Raw genomic sequence first — 14,480 nt, 5'->3', positions numbered from 1 at the left:
TGCCCTGGCCCACCCTCCCAGCAGTGCAGAGCTGCCCTGGTGAGACTGCAGTCCACCACCCCCTCCCCACCTGTCACACAAATGAAGAAGAGGTGGCCGTGGAACAGTGGAGTCCAGATTCTATTCATCCTGATATAAATTAGGTCACATTCAAGGAGTAGTTACTCAGTGACGCACAGGACTAGCACACAGGGACATACACCCAGTGGGCAGACAGTCTCACATAAATGGAGGACAAGCCACACTGACCACAAGAAACAATTCTTGCAAATGAGAATCAAGGCAAAAACTGGTTACACCACTAAGACGTGTTTCGGACATTACATATGACATGAACACAAGGAATGTCTACACAAGAGACCACAAGTGGCCCCCAGGACGCCTTTGTGCAATTTTGGCAGAAGCAGGAGAAGGGGCTGGGCTTAATGGCACCAAGGCTCTCCAGGGCTGCAGGCCAGGCCATAGCCACTTCTGAGGTCAAGGGCCATGGCCATGCAGACCCAGTGCCAGCAGACAAAGGGAGATCTGACTGAGCCTCTTTTTTAAGGTTGGGACCTCTGGAGACTTCCCACATAGGTTTCTGGTTTCTGGTCAGATTCCTTTGGGATCTGAGGTGCAAGGACTATCTTGGCATGGTGCCCCAGGGTGGCCCGGAAGCAGAACTGCCTGGGGGACTGAGCCAGGGCAAGAAGGGAACATGGGACACTTGCTGGCAAGCAGCAGGCATGTAAAGTGCTGTGGTTGAGCCTGAGGCCTGGGGGTGGTCTGCATTTCCACCAGTGCACGCCAACCCTGCCCATGGACTCTGGGGCCCAAGGGAATATGCTCAGGGCCCAGCCCACACTCCAGCTGGGGTCAAGGTGGACTGACGGGTGTGGGAATGCCGTTCCCCTTGCCTTAGCCTTCGCCACCAGCCCTAGAGAAGGGTGGCCAGGCCCAGTCACATTCCACAGTGCAAGCTGGAAAAAAGGGAAGGCACCTTCCCACCGGGAGGGGCAGGAAAAGCTGACAGCACTTGCTACTATAGGGCCAGTAGGAGGTCCAGTAGTAGTTCCAGGGGAATGGTCTGAGTGGCACATGTGGCCCTTGTCCAGTGCTGTCCAGTTCATAGTGCTCAGGTGGAGGGTTACAAAGAGAGGTTGTCGACCCCCAGGAGGGAAGCCTGGGCCCTACCTCCCAGTCCTCCCTTCCCCAGGACTTCCATGACTAACACAGGTATGGGATCCCAGCCCCTGAGGGAACAGTGCCCACCTGCTACACAGCTGCCCTTGGGCCAAGGGGGGGATGGCCACCCGCATCCCATCAGTGTCCATGTAACACCAAACAAGGACAAGAGCTGGAAACATCTAGGCCTGGGAAGATGCTGGGGTCCAGGTGATGGGTCCATCTGCTGGCCAGCCAGTGTGTGAACTTGGAGCAGCTGAAGACAGGAAACCAGCCTTCTTAAGCTTCTACTTAGGGTCACCCTCAAGGGCAGATGAAGTGTCTGCTCTGGCGTCCCTGGTGGTGCCAACCTTTCTGGGTCTCTGCTTGGCCTTCCTTAGCATGTGTACCTGTTTGAGATGGGGGAAGGGTCAGGATGACATAGATCACAGTCCTGGGACCCCAGGAGGCCAATGCCCTGGATGGGGCCATCTTCAGTCCACTGCCCATCCTCAGCCAGGCCTCTTCTCTTGAGGCCCAGGACTCATGTCTTTTGAGGCCTGGCCACTCTTACCAGGATCCCATGACCACCTGGCCTCTGGGAGGCCCAGCCCACTTGAGCAGCAATGGCCGCTGCACAGCCGCAGCCCACCTGGGCTTAGCCCTCATCAGCATACCTTGGGACCAGCAGCTGAGATGATCATATGCCCCGGGGCCTGAACCCAGGGCTCACCATCCACCTGCACAGGAGTAGCCTTGAGGAGCGTGACTCGGAAATAGGAACCCTGGGCGATGCGGATCCCAGAGCGCAGCCCACCCTGCACCTGGCCCTGGGCAGAGACAGGCCAGGCTTAGTGGGCCCACGGGTGCCATGAGGCCACCCGCTGGGCTCCCATGCTCACCATGTGCACGACGCCTGTCACACCCACCACCTCCAGCAGCCCGTCGTCCATGCGTGGCTTCTCGAACCTCGGGTCGCTGTCTGAGCCCCACAGGTCAGCCCCTGAGCCCCAGCTGCCCCAAGAGGAGGGAGGGGCGTGCACAGATTAGGCCCAACTGACACTGCTCAGCCCAGGCCACGCAGTCTCCTGGGAGCCCAGCCCCACACCTGGGGATGTTGATGAAGATGAGGCCCTCAATGCTGGGCAGCTCTACCTCCTGCTGTTCAACCTGCAGCCTGAGCTCCCTGTGGAGGCCGCGGGAGTGGCTGATCTTCTGTAGCCCAACCCGCACATACACACCCTTATTGTGGAACCTGCCGGAGGAGACACACCTGCGGTCACTGGCTGATGGCTGCTGCCTTGCCGACAGAAGCCCCAGCTCCTGGCCCTGCCCTTGTGGTACCTGCTGGTGAACTTGCCAGGCTCCTCCTCCCTCGCCTGGTGGAAGTCCAGACTGAGCTCAGCATCAATGCCAATGCCACAGTAGTTACTCATCTGCACAATCTGAGGAAAAGGGTGTCAGCAGGTCACCAGCCAGCCCCCAGCACCCCAGTGCAATCCAACGCACCAGCAGCTCAGAGGAGCAGCCTCATATTCCAAGTGGGGGTGCCAGTACTCCTGCAAGTGGCTGAGGAGGGAGCATTTCTGTGCACCTCAAGAGCCAAGCAGGGGGCACACTGGTACCTTGGGGGGCTCTGTGTCCACTACACTGTTCTCGGTACTACTGGCCTCCTGGGCGTCCAGCAGGATGGTCCAGCGGTCCATAAGCACAGCATCAGCCTCATCCACAGACACAAGCACAGAGAACGGGTCTTCCCCGCTGTAGCCTGCCCCCCAGCGGAGCACTCGGCCAAGGTCATTCCCTGGGACAGAGGTAAGGCAATGACTCCCACATACCATCACAGAACAGAGCCCCCACCATAGGACAGAAAACCCAGCACAGGCCTGGAGCAAAACTAGGGGCAGGGAGAGCCATGAGGCCCCAGTCTTCAACTCAATGGCTGGCCTCACCTGTGCCCAGGGGCAGGATGGCCACGGATGGCTCTGGACAGGCCAGACGGTGTCGTATCTCCTCCAGAGCGCCAAGCACCCAGCCCACGGTGCCATCCCCACCACACACCAGCACCCGGAAGCAGGGTACCTGGGAGAACAGATGAAACCTGCAGCAGGAAATAGGAAGTGTCCCACCACAGTGCAGCAGCTCCTTCCACATGCCTGTCTCCAGCCACATAGAGGACCTGAAGCTTCCATCTTGGAGCTCCAACTGAAGTTCCCAGTGGCCACAGACATCAGCGGGGCCCTCCCGCCTGCAGCAGACCCTGACTCACCCAGGAAGAGGCCCCCCATTGGTCAGCTCGAAGACCTGGTGTGGGTTCAGCAGCCTGCGGAAGCTGCAGAGCAGGTCTCGGCCCTTGAGGCCCCCACTTTTGGGGTTCACGAACACGAGGAGCGGGCAGCAATCTGGGGGCAGCTTCATGTGCTGAGAAGCAGGAGGGCAGGGTCAGGGTAGGGCCAAGGTCCTTGGGCTGCCACGCAGCGTCTGCTCTGAGCCCCAAGCCCACTGGCCAAAGCAGCCCTCCTAAAGAAGAGAGGGCTGCTTCCCCACATGAGCACCGGTGCTGACCTCAGGACCACAGGCTGTGGCCAGTGGGCAGCAAGGAGGCCAGCTGGCTGCCTGGCGGTCCAAGCACAAAGACCAGCCACACCCACCTGCCAGGCTACACAGCCCACAGGGCCCTGCTTGGTGCTGCCAGCCAGCACACCAGGCCTGGCCCTCAAAGGGCCACCCACCTACCCTTTGGAGATTGGCAGCTTCCAGGAAAAATGCTGTTTCCAGGGTGGCTACACGTCTCCCTTGAGCTGTGAGACAGGACCTGTCTCCCATTTCCCACACACAACCCCAAGACCAGCCTAGGAGTCTAGACAGTGGGCCAGGCAGCATCCCTGTGACAGGGTGGGGTGACGAGACAGACACAGGGTGGGCAGTGGCACACGGACCAGACCGTGGCTGGGCAAGGACACACTTGGGGCTACATGGCCCAAGGGGCAGGCAAGGCCGCCTGCACTCACCACTTACCCACTCACCCCAAGGCAGGCAGCTGACGGGAGAGAGAAAGCGGTGTCGGCCTCAGGCCCAGCTCTGCCCATGGAGCAAACAGGACGGGGCTGGGGTGTACCTGAGCCCTGGCCTACAGGGACTGAATCCTCAGAAAGTGGGGACAGTCACCTGGCCTGGCCAGGATAGGACCAGGTAGGGAAAGGACAGGAAGGATCTATGGGCATTTCCTACTCAGTCACAGACCCCTAGACTAATTCTTTCTCCTGGGCTTATGTGGGGGGGGTCAAGGGCCAGGATTCAAGAACAAAATAGCTGTGGACACCTGGGCCTCGTGGGACGAGCAGGGGCAGGCAGGGCAAAGTCACCATGGATGCCTGGGGGCCTTGAGGAACATGCAGGGGCAGGCAGGGCTGAGAGCCACAGGCCACCATGAGGGTGTGGGATGGAGGTCAAGGCTCCAGCCCTCCCCTCCTGCAGCTCACCCCTGTGCTCACAGGCAGTGCTGCTCTGGCCCTGTGTTACCCTGCCACCCTCTTCCAGGTACAGGTAGGTCTTGAGGGGAGCCCCAGTGACGGGGCTACACTGGCTGGTCAAGCCCTGCTGTGGAGCAGGGCCCCTGCGGCCCCCCAAGACAGGTGGAGAGGACAGGCCAGAACGATGACGGTATAGTAACAGGCTCTGACTCTCAGCAAGCGGCTGCTGTACAGTCAGGAGCTGCGTCCTGTGGCCTCCCCACAGCACAGAGACAGGAATCCAGAACAGACAGCCAACCCCAGCCCCCAGGAGCGGGTCTCACCCACCAGCAAGCACGGACCCTCAGACCTCGGTCCCTCTGGTGTGAAGTGGGCAGCCTTGTCCACCCTTGGCTATGGTGAAGCCTGACCAAGGTGGCACCACCAGCCCCGGCACACTCGAGGGAGATGGTGGTTGAGCGCGTCCAGTCATGAGGACGCAAGATGTGCAGGTTCCACCCTGGAGAACCACGCATAGCCCAGAACTGCCCACTCACCAGCACGTCTGGGAGCACCAGCAGCGACAGCGGCCGGCCACGCACCATCGTGTCCCTGCCCAGCATGAACAACCGCTCAGCCTCAGCAAAGCAGGCCACGTCCAGCACCACCGCACCTGCACAGGTGGCCAGAGCTCAGGGGCCTGCCCTGCACACCCACCCCACCCGCCCATGGGGCAGCTCAGGGGCCTGCCCTGTGCACACACTGCCCCATTCCCATGGTGCCCAGAGCAGGGTTTCAGTCCCCTGGTAACAGCCCCAGCTCTAGCCATAGCCATGTAGAGTCAGCGCTCTGATGCTGGCATCTACAGTGAGGGGCCTCCCCACCCCAGAGTGCTTCCAAGGATGGCCAGGCTCAGTAACTGAACCCAACAGTGGGCAGTGGGCCCGTCCCCTGCACCACAATCCTCACACACACACACACCCAGCATCCCCGGGTAGGCAGGTCATGGGCATGTTTGGAACCTCCCCAGCAGGAGGCAGGACCATGGCAAGAGGGGCGTGGAGAGCACAGCTGAGCTGAGCCACACTGATGCAGGAGCATCAGAAGCCAGCAGGAATGGCTCCAAGCTCTGAAGGAGGGAGAAAGATAGCTTTTCCACCCACCTCCAGAGTACATGGGTGCAGCTCACCTTGCGAGTTGTAGACATGGCTCACGGACACCACAGCAGCTGCAGACAGACTTGTGTCAGGGGTGCATGGTACCAAGGCTGCCCGACTCCCCCTCCCAAAGGTATCCCACTCCAGAGCAGGGCCCTGCCCCCTGGAGGTCCAGGGACCCCACAGGGGGAAGCAGAGATCCCTAATAACAGAGGATAGGAAGCTGAGTGGGCTGTGCCTAGGGTGGGAATGGAGTCGGGGTTCAAATGGCGGGAAGGGCAGGAGAACCATCCCAGCCAGAAGCCCTGGCCAGCCCAGGGTCACACCTTTGGTGGCCATAGCCTCATGCAGCAGGTGACTGTATTCCTGGGGGGACAGGCCAGGTGGCAGGCCACCCACGAACAGAGAGACGTGTGGGGTTACGGTCCGGCTCTCGGTGACATAGAACCGTGTCTGGCTCACCTGCCGCACAGATGTCTGTAGGGAGGGCAAGGGCTGTAGGGATGCTGGGCAGTGCCATCAGCGCCCACTCCCCATCAACCAGGGGCAACAGAAGTAAGAGGGGCACCAGGGCTGCCTTCCTCTGGGTGAGCCCTGCCCCCCTCAAGGAACTGGGGCAGTCTGTGGCTCAAGGCCCTCTTGCTGGGTGACGATGTTTCATGGAGGGCACTGCCAGCCAGGGCAGTCAGTTGCCTGCTGGGTAGGAGACACCCCTCTGTGGGGCAAAGGCCATGGCTAAGGGCCAGAAGTACACTGGGGCCAGTGTCCACACCCACTGACCTGCCGGATGTCCCGAAGCCGATCAAGCAGGGGCTCCTCATCTGCTAGCACTGTCCGCTGGACTGTGGGGTTGAGGGGCACAGCTCATTACAGGTGGGCTCCTCCCTACATCAGCCAACAGCCACCCTGAGAATCCAGGCATATGGGGACATAGGCAAGACCAGCCCCAACATCCTGAGGGACAGGCTTGGGAGGCCCGGGATGTGTGTAGGGCCTGAGAGCACTGCCAGGCTACTCACCCACCTTGCTTGCTGCCCATGAGCACCTCGACCAGCTGGAAGCTCTCAGGACCCTCAACCTGCAAGGCAGGAATGGCATCAGGCATGGCCACCTCCCCAGGACACCTTAGGGGACAGCAACAGGGCCCACTGGGTAGGTAATCCCCAGGTCTGGCAGAACTAGGCGGCCCAGCATACACACCTGGCGCCCGAACAGCGGGAGGACCTCCAGCACCACGGTCTGCGCTGTGCTCTGTGGGGTCACACGGATGGACACGTAGGCCACACCCACCCTGCAGGGGACAGGCTTGGAGCTTGGGCCCTGGGCTCCTACCCCATCCCCTCCCCCAGCCGACCCCATGCCTTGGGCCTCACTTGAGCCAAGCTGGATAGATCTTCAGGACCTCCTGCGTCCGAGGCAAGGAACGGATGACCCAGGCCTCGGGCATGGGCTCCTGGGGCCCAGAGACTCTGCTGCCCTCCTCCTCTACAGGACCACTTAGCCCAGCCTTCCCCAGGGCCTGGGTGTCACCACTCAGTGAAGGCAGGGGCAGCGCCTGCAGCTCAAAGTCCCGAGCATCCTCAATGACACAGTAGGCCCGCAGCGCCACCTCCTGCGGGGGGTGGGGGGACAATGATGTGTGGAGGCCTGGCGGGGTAATCGGTGTGGGGGCCCGGGTGTGGCCGCTACTGGGGCCTCACAGACATGTGGCCCTACCCTGGCCTCCCTCTTACCAGCACCTCCTGGCTCCTGGCCAGCCGCGGGACAGTCACCAGGCGGAACTGGTTTCTCCTGATGGCATCATTGCCATCAAAGATCTTCAGGATCTGCTTGCCTGGGCCAGGAGGGAACAGTGAGGACTCTATAGGGGGAGCATGGGGACCAGCTGATCACTATTGGGCATTTACCTGACTCTGGAGCCACCAGGGCCTCTCTGCCCAGCACCCCGGTAGCAATTCCATCTGCTCCATCGTCCCTGTCACCTGCATATTGGACATGGATCTGTCACTCAATGCTCTGCCAACCTGGACCCTGGTGTCCCCAAGGCCACCCACAGCCTCACCTGGCTCTGGCACCACAGCCTCAGCAATGCGGAAGCAGTGCATCTTGCTGAAGTTGCGGGACAGCAGGCGCACACACGAGGGGGGCAGGACCATGGACCGCAGGCGCCCAAACGCACACTCTGGACCAAGCGCCGTGGAGCACACCGCATGGGCCTGGGGGACATGGGGCGAGCCTGACGCACTAGGAAAGAGGCGGCCTCACCCAGACCAGAGAAGACAGGGGCCCTCATCCCCAAGACAGCACAGTGTAGACCAGATCCAGGAAAAGGACACCTCAGCCCATCCCCAGGGTCCACCCCAACCAGGGCTATCCCACCCAGCCCCCAGCCCATGCCCACCTGGACACCACACCACTCGCAGCGCACACCTGCCGGCACATCGGAGGACCCACACGTCTTCCTGCAGACCTCACAGCGCGTGCCGGAGGGCAGGTTCCCCTCCCGCCAGTGGTGGTGATGCGTGTCCTGTGGAGGGAGCAGTCAGTGGCACGGCCCACCCTTGCCCAGGCCTGCCCTCACCCAGGCCCCTGCACTCACATAGTCCTGGTGTCCATCCTGGTGGCACTGGCGGCAGTCGCTGCAGGCGAAGGGCACACAGTCGGGGTGAACGTGCAGCTCACACACTGGGGGGCGGGCAGGGTTAGGGGCTCTCACCATGCCCCTGCCCCCGCCCTCCTTGCAGGCCTCCCAGTTGGGGCTGGGTTCGACCCCAACCTCTGCCACCAAGGAATCCCCTTCCTACCTACCTGCATGGGGCGTGGTGTGCACCCCTCCTTGGGAAGCTCCCCAGGCCGGCCCTGCACCTACCCCCACTTCCCTAACAAACCATGGACTGGGGGAGGGCAGGCTACCAGAGGGCAGGCCACCCTGGGCAAGAGAGACCAGGCCCTGGGTGAGGGGCTCAGCCTAGGAGGCCAGTGGGGCCAGTGGTACCTTCACAGCGAAGTGCGGGTGCCTCCAAGCCCTTGCGACACACAGAACAGAACCTGCGCTTGTAAAGCCCCCGGGGGCCGAAGCAGTGGGCTACAGGGACCTGCAGGGCAGAGTGAGCCTCAGCCTCTGCCCGTCTGGCCTGCACCTCCTCCCTGGCCGCTGTCTCCTCCCTCCAAAGGCTCCTGAAGCCATCACCTCCAGGTCTACCCTCTGGGAGGCAGTCGGCCACAAGGACTGTGAACCTTGCCTTTCCATGATAGAGATGGAGAGGGATCCGTTCTTTTTCCAGTCCTTCAGTTACCATGTGCACAGCAGAAGGGAGCGTAAACAGAAAGCTTGCACGCCAGAATGGCAACCATGGGCACAGAGGCTGATGTTTATTTCTTTATCTTGTTTTTTGGTACTGGGGATTGAACCCTGGGGTACTTTATCATTAAGCTACATCCCCAGTCCTTTTTATTTTTTGAGACAGGGCCTTACTAAGTTGCCCAGGCTGGCCTTGAACTTGCAATCCTCCTGCTTCAGCCTCCTGAGTTGCTGGAATTACAGGTGTGTGCAACCATGCCTGGCTTTTTAAAAATATCTATATCCTCCAAATTTTTATCATATATATATATACAAATATATAATATATATATTATATATATATTTGAAATTTTTAACTTTTTTTAAGCTTTTTTAATTTTTTAATTTAATTTTTAATTTTTTTAAGTGAAGAGGAAACATTAAGACCAACTTTAGAATATAGTCATAAATGTCCACATGAAGGGCCACCCCAGCCAATGTGACACCCCAAGCTGGCACCCAGAGCCAGCACCTGAAGCCAGTATCCACAGGCCCTTTTGTGCTCACACATGGTATTCAAGTCATTCCCCAAACACAGCATCAAGTATCCCAGGGCAGACACCACCTGGCAGCAGGTGACCTGCATCCCGGCCCCCTTCACCCATAGGCACAAGCCCACCACACCAACAGCACTGCTGTGCTGAGCTCCAGCCCACTGCACCAACATGGTGGTCGGTGGTTCCACAGCCCACAGCCAGCTAGCAGGCAGGTAAATAGGGTGTGATGCTGTATGCAGGGCACAGGTGACCACTGATGCCATCAGTCCTCCCTAAACACTTGGCTGTCATTACCCACAAAAGAGAAGTCCCCACACCCTGCAGAGACCTCAGCCAGGTGCCTGAACACCCCATCGAGAACCCTGAAGAGGGAATTAGATGGCCAAAACTCCTCCAACTCCTAGGCTTGGGCCTTCTGTTTATATAAGCCTGTTACCTTGAGCATTTGTGGGCTCAAGGGCCACATCAGACAGAGCTGATAGGTATCACAGCAGGGCAGTGACAGTGATGCTGAATGAGAGCACCCAGCCCGAGGAGACCTACATGATGTACCTGGTACCCATGCCCACTCCTCTACCCACAACCTGTACTCTCCCAGCATCCCATTTCACCTGCTAGTGGGCGGGGTGGTAGAGCATGTACCCTGTGGGACTGGCCTTCCCAGGCACAACACCTGGGGATCCACCCAGGTGCTTGGTGTCATCAATTGCTCCTTCCCTTGGATGGCTGAGCAGGATTCTACCCTTTGCTTCTTAATCACGGTGTGACCAAGCTGACAAGTAGGACAGCCAGGAAGGCCCTGGCCCCACAAGGGCCCACACGTATTGCTAGGGTGGCACTCACCCTCACCAGGCTGGGCGCGATGCCCGTGCACGGCGTCCTCACATGCTTCAGGCACTTCTCGTGGGACATGAAGTTGCAGACTGTAGGAACAAAAGCTGTGTCAGTGGCCTGGTCCTGCAGGGCAGTTACCTCCTACCCAGGAGATGAGAGGCCCCAGGACCCAGGGCCTGGCCCCCAGCTTTGCCCAGCAGGGCTACAGCAGGGCACCAGCACTCTGCCACAGGGCCTGAGTGCCCGTCACAGTGGATTTTGGCACAGCTGATGGAAGAGGTCCCTCCAGTGAGCTGCTGTGGTGCCTGCCCTGACAACTGGGCAGTGGAGAAGCCATTCTTGCTATCCCCATAATATGAAGCCAGATGATGGCACTAGCACAGATCCCCATGTTCCCTACCCTCATCCACAGACAGGGACTGGTGCTGTGGCCATTCTGGGAGACAGCAGGCCCAGGTCCCCCTGCACCTCTGCAGCAGGCCCTGTGAGAGGGATGGTCCTGGCCACAGCACGCAGAGGTTTCATAAACTTCTACACACCTACCAAGAGCAGCTTTTCCTGGGACACTCTTCCCTCCTGCTCCCACAACTGCATCCACTCCTAACTGCTCCTGCCACATTCTATGGGCTGTGCCTAATATCTAGAGCCACACCAGGCAGGTGGGGCACCTAGCCAGGTGAGGGCTCCCAAAGGCAGGAGTTGCCAGCAGGGAGACTTCCCTAAGCCTCCAAAGACAGTGAGAACTTAAACACTGCCTAGGTGGGAAGGCCAGGACAGCACTGGGGCCAGCAGACATGGCACCCTGGTCCTGGGGAGGCAAAGTGTCCCTGGGCCTCAACAGGGGCAAAGGCTCAGCAGCAGAGAGATGATGGTCAGAAGGGGCAGAGGGCAGTCTGTGGTGGCACATTCAGAGCCAAGAGAAGACAGAGGGGCAAGGGGTCCAAGCTGGGCCCCAAGGGTAGGAAAGGTGGACAAGGCCACAGGGGCAAAGAACACAAATGCCAAAACTGCCTGGAGTGAACCTGCCCATGGGGCCTCAAGGCAGCCCCATTCTTAGGCACCTCCCAGAGGGCAAGCTGCCTCCAACCTGTGGACCCTCACCTCCCAGCCTTAGAAGGGAACAGGCAGAAGTTTCTCCATGGACTGCTCCAGAGACAACGTGTGAAAGTAAGCTGGGACTGTGGGGGGCAGGAGATGGAGAAGGAGTCCTCCAGCCTTCCCCAGGGGCCCTGCTCCCTGTTCACTCTGGGACGAAGACACTGCCAGCTTCCTCTACTGGGAGGGGAGGTGGTGCCTGATCCCGCATTCCATGCCTTGGGTGCTGCTGGGAGGAGCACATCTCCCCACACCCTTTCCAAGCCCTGTTTGCCCAGGTCATAGTCCTATCTTTACAGATACTGCCCGGAAATGGCCTCTCCTTCATCTCCCACACATCAGGCCAGCCCCTCAGGGGGCTGCTTTGCCCAAGACTAGGCTGAAGGTTCCTGAGCCCCTTGAACCTAGAACCCACCAGGAGTCTAGTCTTAGACTTGGCTTCTGCCTTCACACCTCTCACTGCTCCAGCCTCAAACCTACAGTTCCACATTCATCACCTGCCACCTTCACAGGGATTAGTCTCAGACCTGGAGCTCTGTTTCTGTGCCTTTCACCTGTGCAGGGAATCCTGTGGTCTACCTTCTATCTGCCTGCAGCCCCCCGACTTTTCTACCTCTCACTTGTGCATGGGGTCCCGGGATCTAGCCTGATTTGGAGCTCACTTGGCCTGCACATGCACACCCTCCACCATAATGGAGCCCCAACATTCCTGGGAGCAGGCAGAGCAGTGCAGTCTCTGATCGGTCAGAGAAACCACAGTGACCACCCCTATGCCAGCTGGCCACCCCTGGAGTCAAGATCACCAAACCCTTTTCACTGGCAGAGGACACCCCTATGTGAGTCTCTGGCCTGAGAGATGCCACTCTAGAGCAAAGGCCTATCTCCCTGATCAGGGTAGAAGTTCCTCAGCCAGTCCCACCTCCAGCCCCTGACCAGGACATAGGAAGTGCCAAAGGTCCATGTGTTCCACATAGGCTGGGCTGAGGGCCCCAGGGCCTGCCTGCTGGCATGAGAGAGGACCAGAAGAGGTCCAGCCCAGATGCACCCTTGAGGCAGAGACAGGGCTGCCTCGCCGGCTTGGCAGCTGAGTGGGAGCCCTGTTGGGACATGCCACACCTGGGAGGAGACCCAGCCAGGCTCTCCACGCAGCAGACTCTGAGCAGAGCCAGCATTCAGTCCCTCTGGGCAACAGCATGCATTCAAGAAGAGAATGACCAGTACCCGAGGTCCAGGGCAGCCGGTTTGCCCATCCCTGCTACCCAATCGCTGAGAGATGCACCCAGACCTGGGAACCCCAGAGAGGTCTGGCCAGTGTCAGGGCCAGCTGGCACTATCCCGGGCCCTGCAACTGCCCCCAACTCAATCCCAGCGCCACACTGTGGCGACACTCCCCGACTTCCGACAAGGGAGCCCAGGAATCCTGCGGCAGGGAGGGGCAGGGATGAGCGACAGTGTGCTGAGGGAGGCCCGGCACCGCGCTCCGGGCGGACAAGGCCCGTGCGGGCCCGCGGCGCAGAGGTCAGGGCGCGTCCCGCCCAGGCAGCCTCTCCGGACGCGGCTCCGGCCAGCGGCGCGCGCTCACCATCGCACAGGAAGCCGGCGAGCCCCCAGACAAAGTCGGAGCAGAGGTGGCAGAAGGTGGGCTTGGTGAGCGTCACCTTCCGGAAGCTGTGACCCGCAGCGGCGGGGCCAGGGGCTCTGCCGCCAGCCCGCTCCGACCCCTGCCCCGGTCCCTGGCGCGCGTGGCCTCGGGCACCCAGAACAGGGCTGCTGGCGGGGCTGCTGGGGCGCACGGAGCCGCCGCCCAGCCAGGCGCGTGCCCCGGGCTCGGTCGCCGCTGCCATCCCGGCCCGAGCAGCCCGAGCCCTGATCGCAGGCGGGTACAGGCCGAGTCCGCGCTGGGAGACTGACGCCGAGCTCCGCCCGCGCCGGCTTCCGACTGCGCCGCCTACTGAGCAGGCGCAGGGCGGGGCCTGAGCGGACCGGGGCGGGGGCGGGGGCTACGGGGCGGGGCCTGTGAGGGCGGAGACGGCGAAGCGGGATGGGGACGCGGGGGGCGGGGCTGAGAGCATGGGGCGGGGCCTGTGGGGAGGAGGGGTGGGGCCTGTCCTGGAGAGGCGGGACGTCCAGGCGGGGCGAGGCCGGCAGAGCGCGGGTCCCAGCCCGGTGGGCGGGGCGAGCAGGGGGACCGAGGTGGTCGACTTGGTTTTTTCCTAACCGCCAGGGATCGTCTGGCAGGCCGGGACTGTAATTCCCCGCTTGCGGCCTCGCGACACCGGACTTGAGGCCTTTGCACCTGCGGCTCCCATGCTTGTGGCTGTGTGGATCGACACCTCCCACGCAGGACGCTGATCCCAGCGAGAGGCAGTCACTGCCTGGCGCTCCTGGGCGGGTTCCGGGGCCCAGGCTCTGCCTTTCTGCCCGGGTTCACTAACGACCCAACAGAGGGCAAGAGAGCGGTGAGGGGCTCCAGGGCTAGGACCCCGCGTGCCGCTGTCTCAGGGCTGCAGTGTGGCTGGAAGCTGGGTTTGTGCTGACCTGCCCTGACGCACTCCTGGTCACTATCCCCACCACGGAGGGGGGCCATGGGAGGGAGCCACCCTTCCCCCGTGGAAAAACCCGTCCCACCACAGTCCTAGTTCTGGAATCCATGGAACCGGTCACTCAATGGAGGGACAACCCCAGCATGCACGACTTGACTTGTCAGGGTGGTGCTGGTGACATCTGGGAGCAGTCCATATTAGTCACCTTACTTCCCTTGCCAGCAGGGGGAACTTGTTCCTGTGGGCCTGACCTCGGTTAGAGTAGGGGAGGCCTCACTGCGCATCTGAACCAAGGGGCTCCTAGGGAACCCACCTGACTCCTGCAGGACATCTAGATGCCCCCAGCCAGGCCACCAGGGCAGCCGGTTTGCCCATCCCTGCTACCCAATCGCTGAGAGATGCACCCAGACCTGGGAACC

At 60.8% G+C, this 14,480-nt stretch overlaps 1 protein-coding gene across 1 annotated transcript; it reads right to left on the bottom strand.

Moving 5' to 3' along the window:
• Window positions 1-102: 102 nt before the first annotated feature.
• On the bottom strand, window positions 103-13,424 carry Dgkq (diacylglycerol kinase theta). The gene is made up of 23 exons (XM_026379476.2): window positions 13,101-13,424; window positions 10,433-10,512; window positions 8,748-8,847; window positions 8,352-8,437; window positions 8,154-8,279; window positions 7,815-7,968; window positions 7,660-7,734; window positions 7,486-7,586; window positions 7,126-7,364; window positions 6,953-7,043; window positions 6,776-6,830; window positions 6,533-6,594; window positions 6,079-6,229; window positions 5,785-5,823; window positions 5,153-5,268; window positions 3,413-3,564; window positions 3,096-3,244; window positions 2,769-2,947; window positions 2,488-2,588; window positions 2,252-2,398; window positions 2,046-2,157; window positions 1,821-1,973; window positions 103-1,553 (listed from the first exon to the last, which is right to left on the bottom strand). The coding sequence occupies exons 1-23, from the start codon at window positions 13,360-13,362 to the stop codon at window positions 1,452-1,454; spliced, it is 2,832 nt and encodes a 943-aa protein (XP_026235261.2). The 5' UTR covers window positions 13,363-13,424; the 3' UTR covers window positions 103-1,451.
• Window positions 13,425-14,480: the final 1,056 nt, after the last annotated feature.

This window comes from Urocitellus parryii, chromosome 10 (assembly GCF_045843805.1).
Source record: "Urocitellus parryii isolate mUroPar1 chromosome 10, mUroPar1.hap1, whole genome shotgun sequence".
Classification (NCBI taxonomy): domain Eukaryota; kingdom Metazoa; phylum Chordata; class Mammalia; order Rodentia; family Sciuridae; genus Urocitellus; species Urocitellus parryii.
This window is presented reverse-complemented; position numbering and strand designations above follow the sequence as displayed.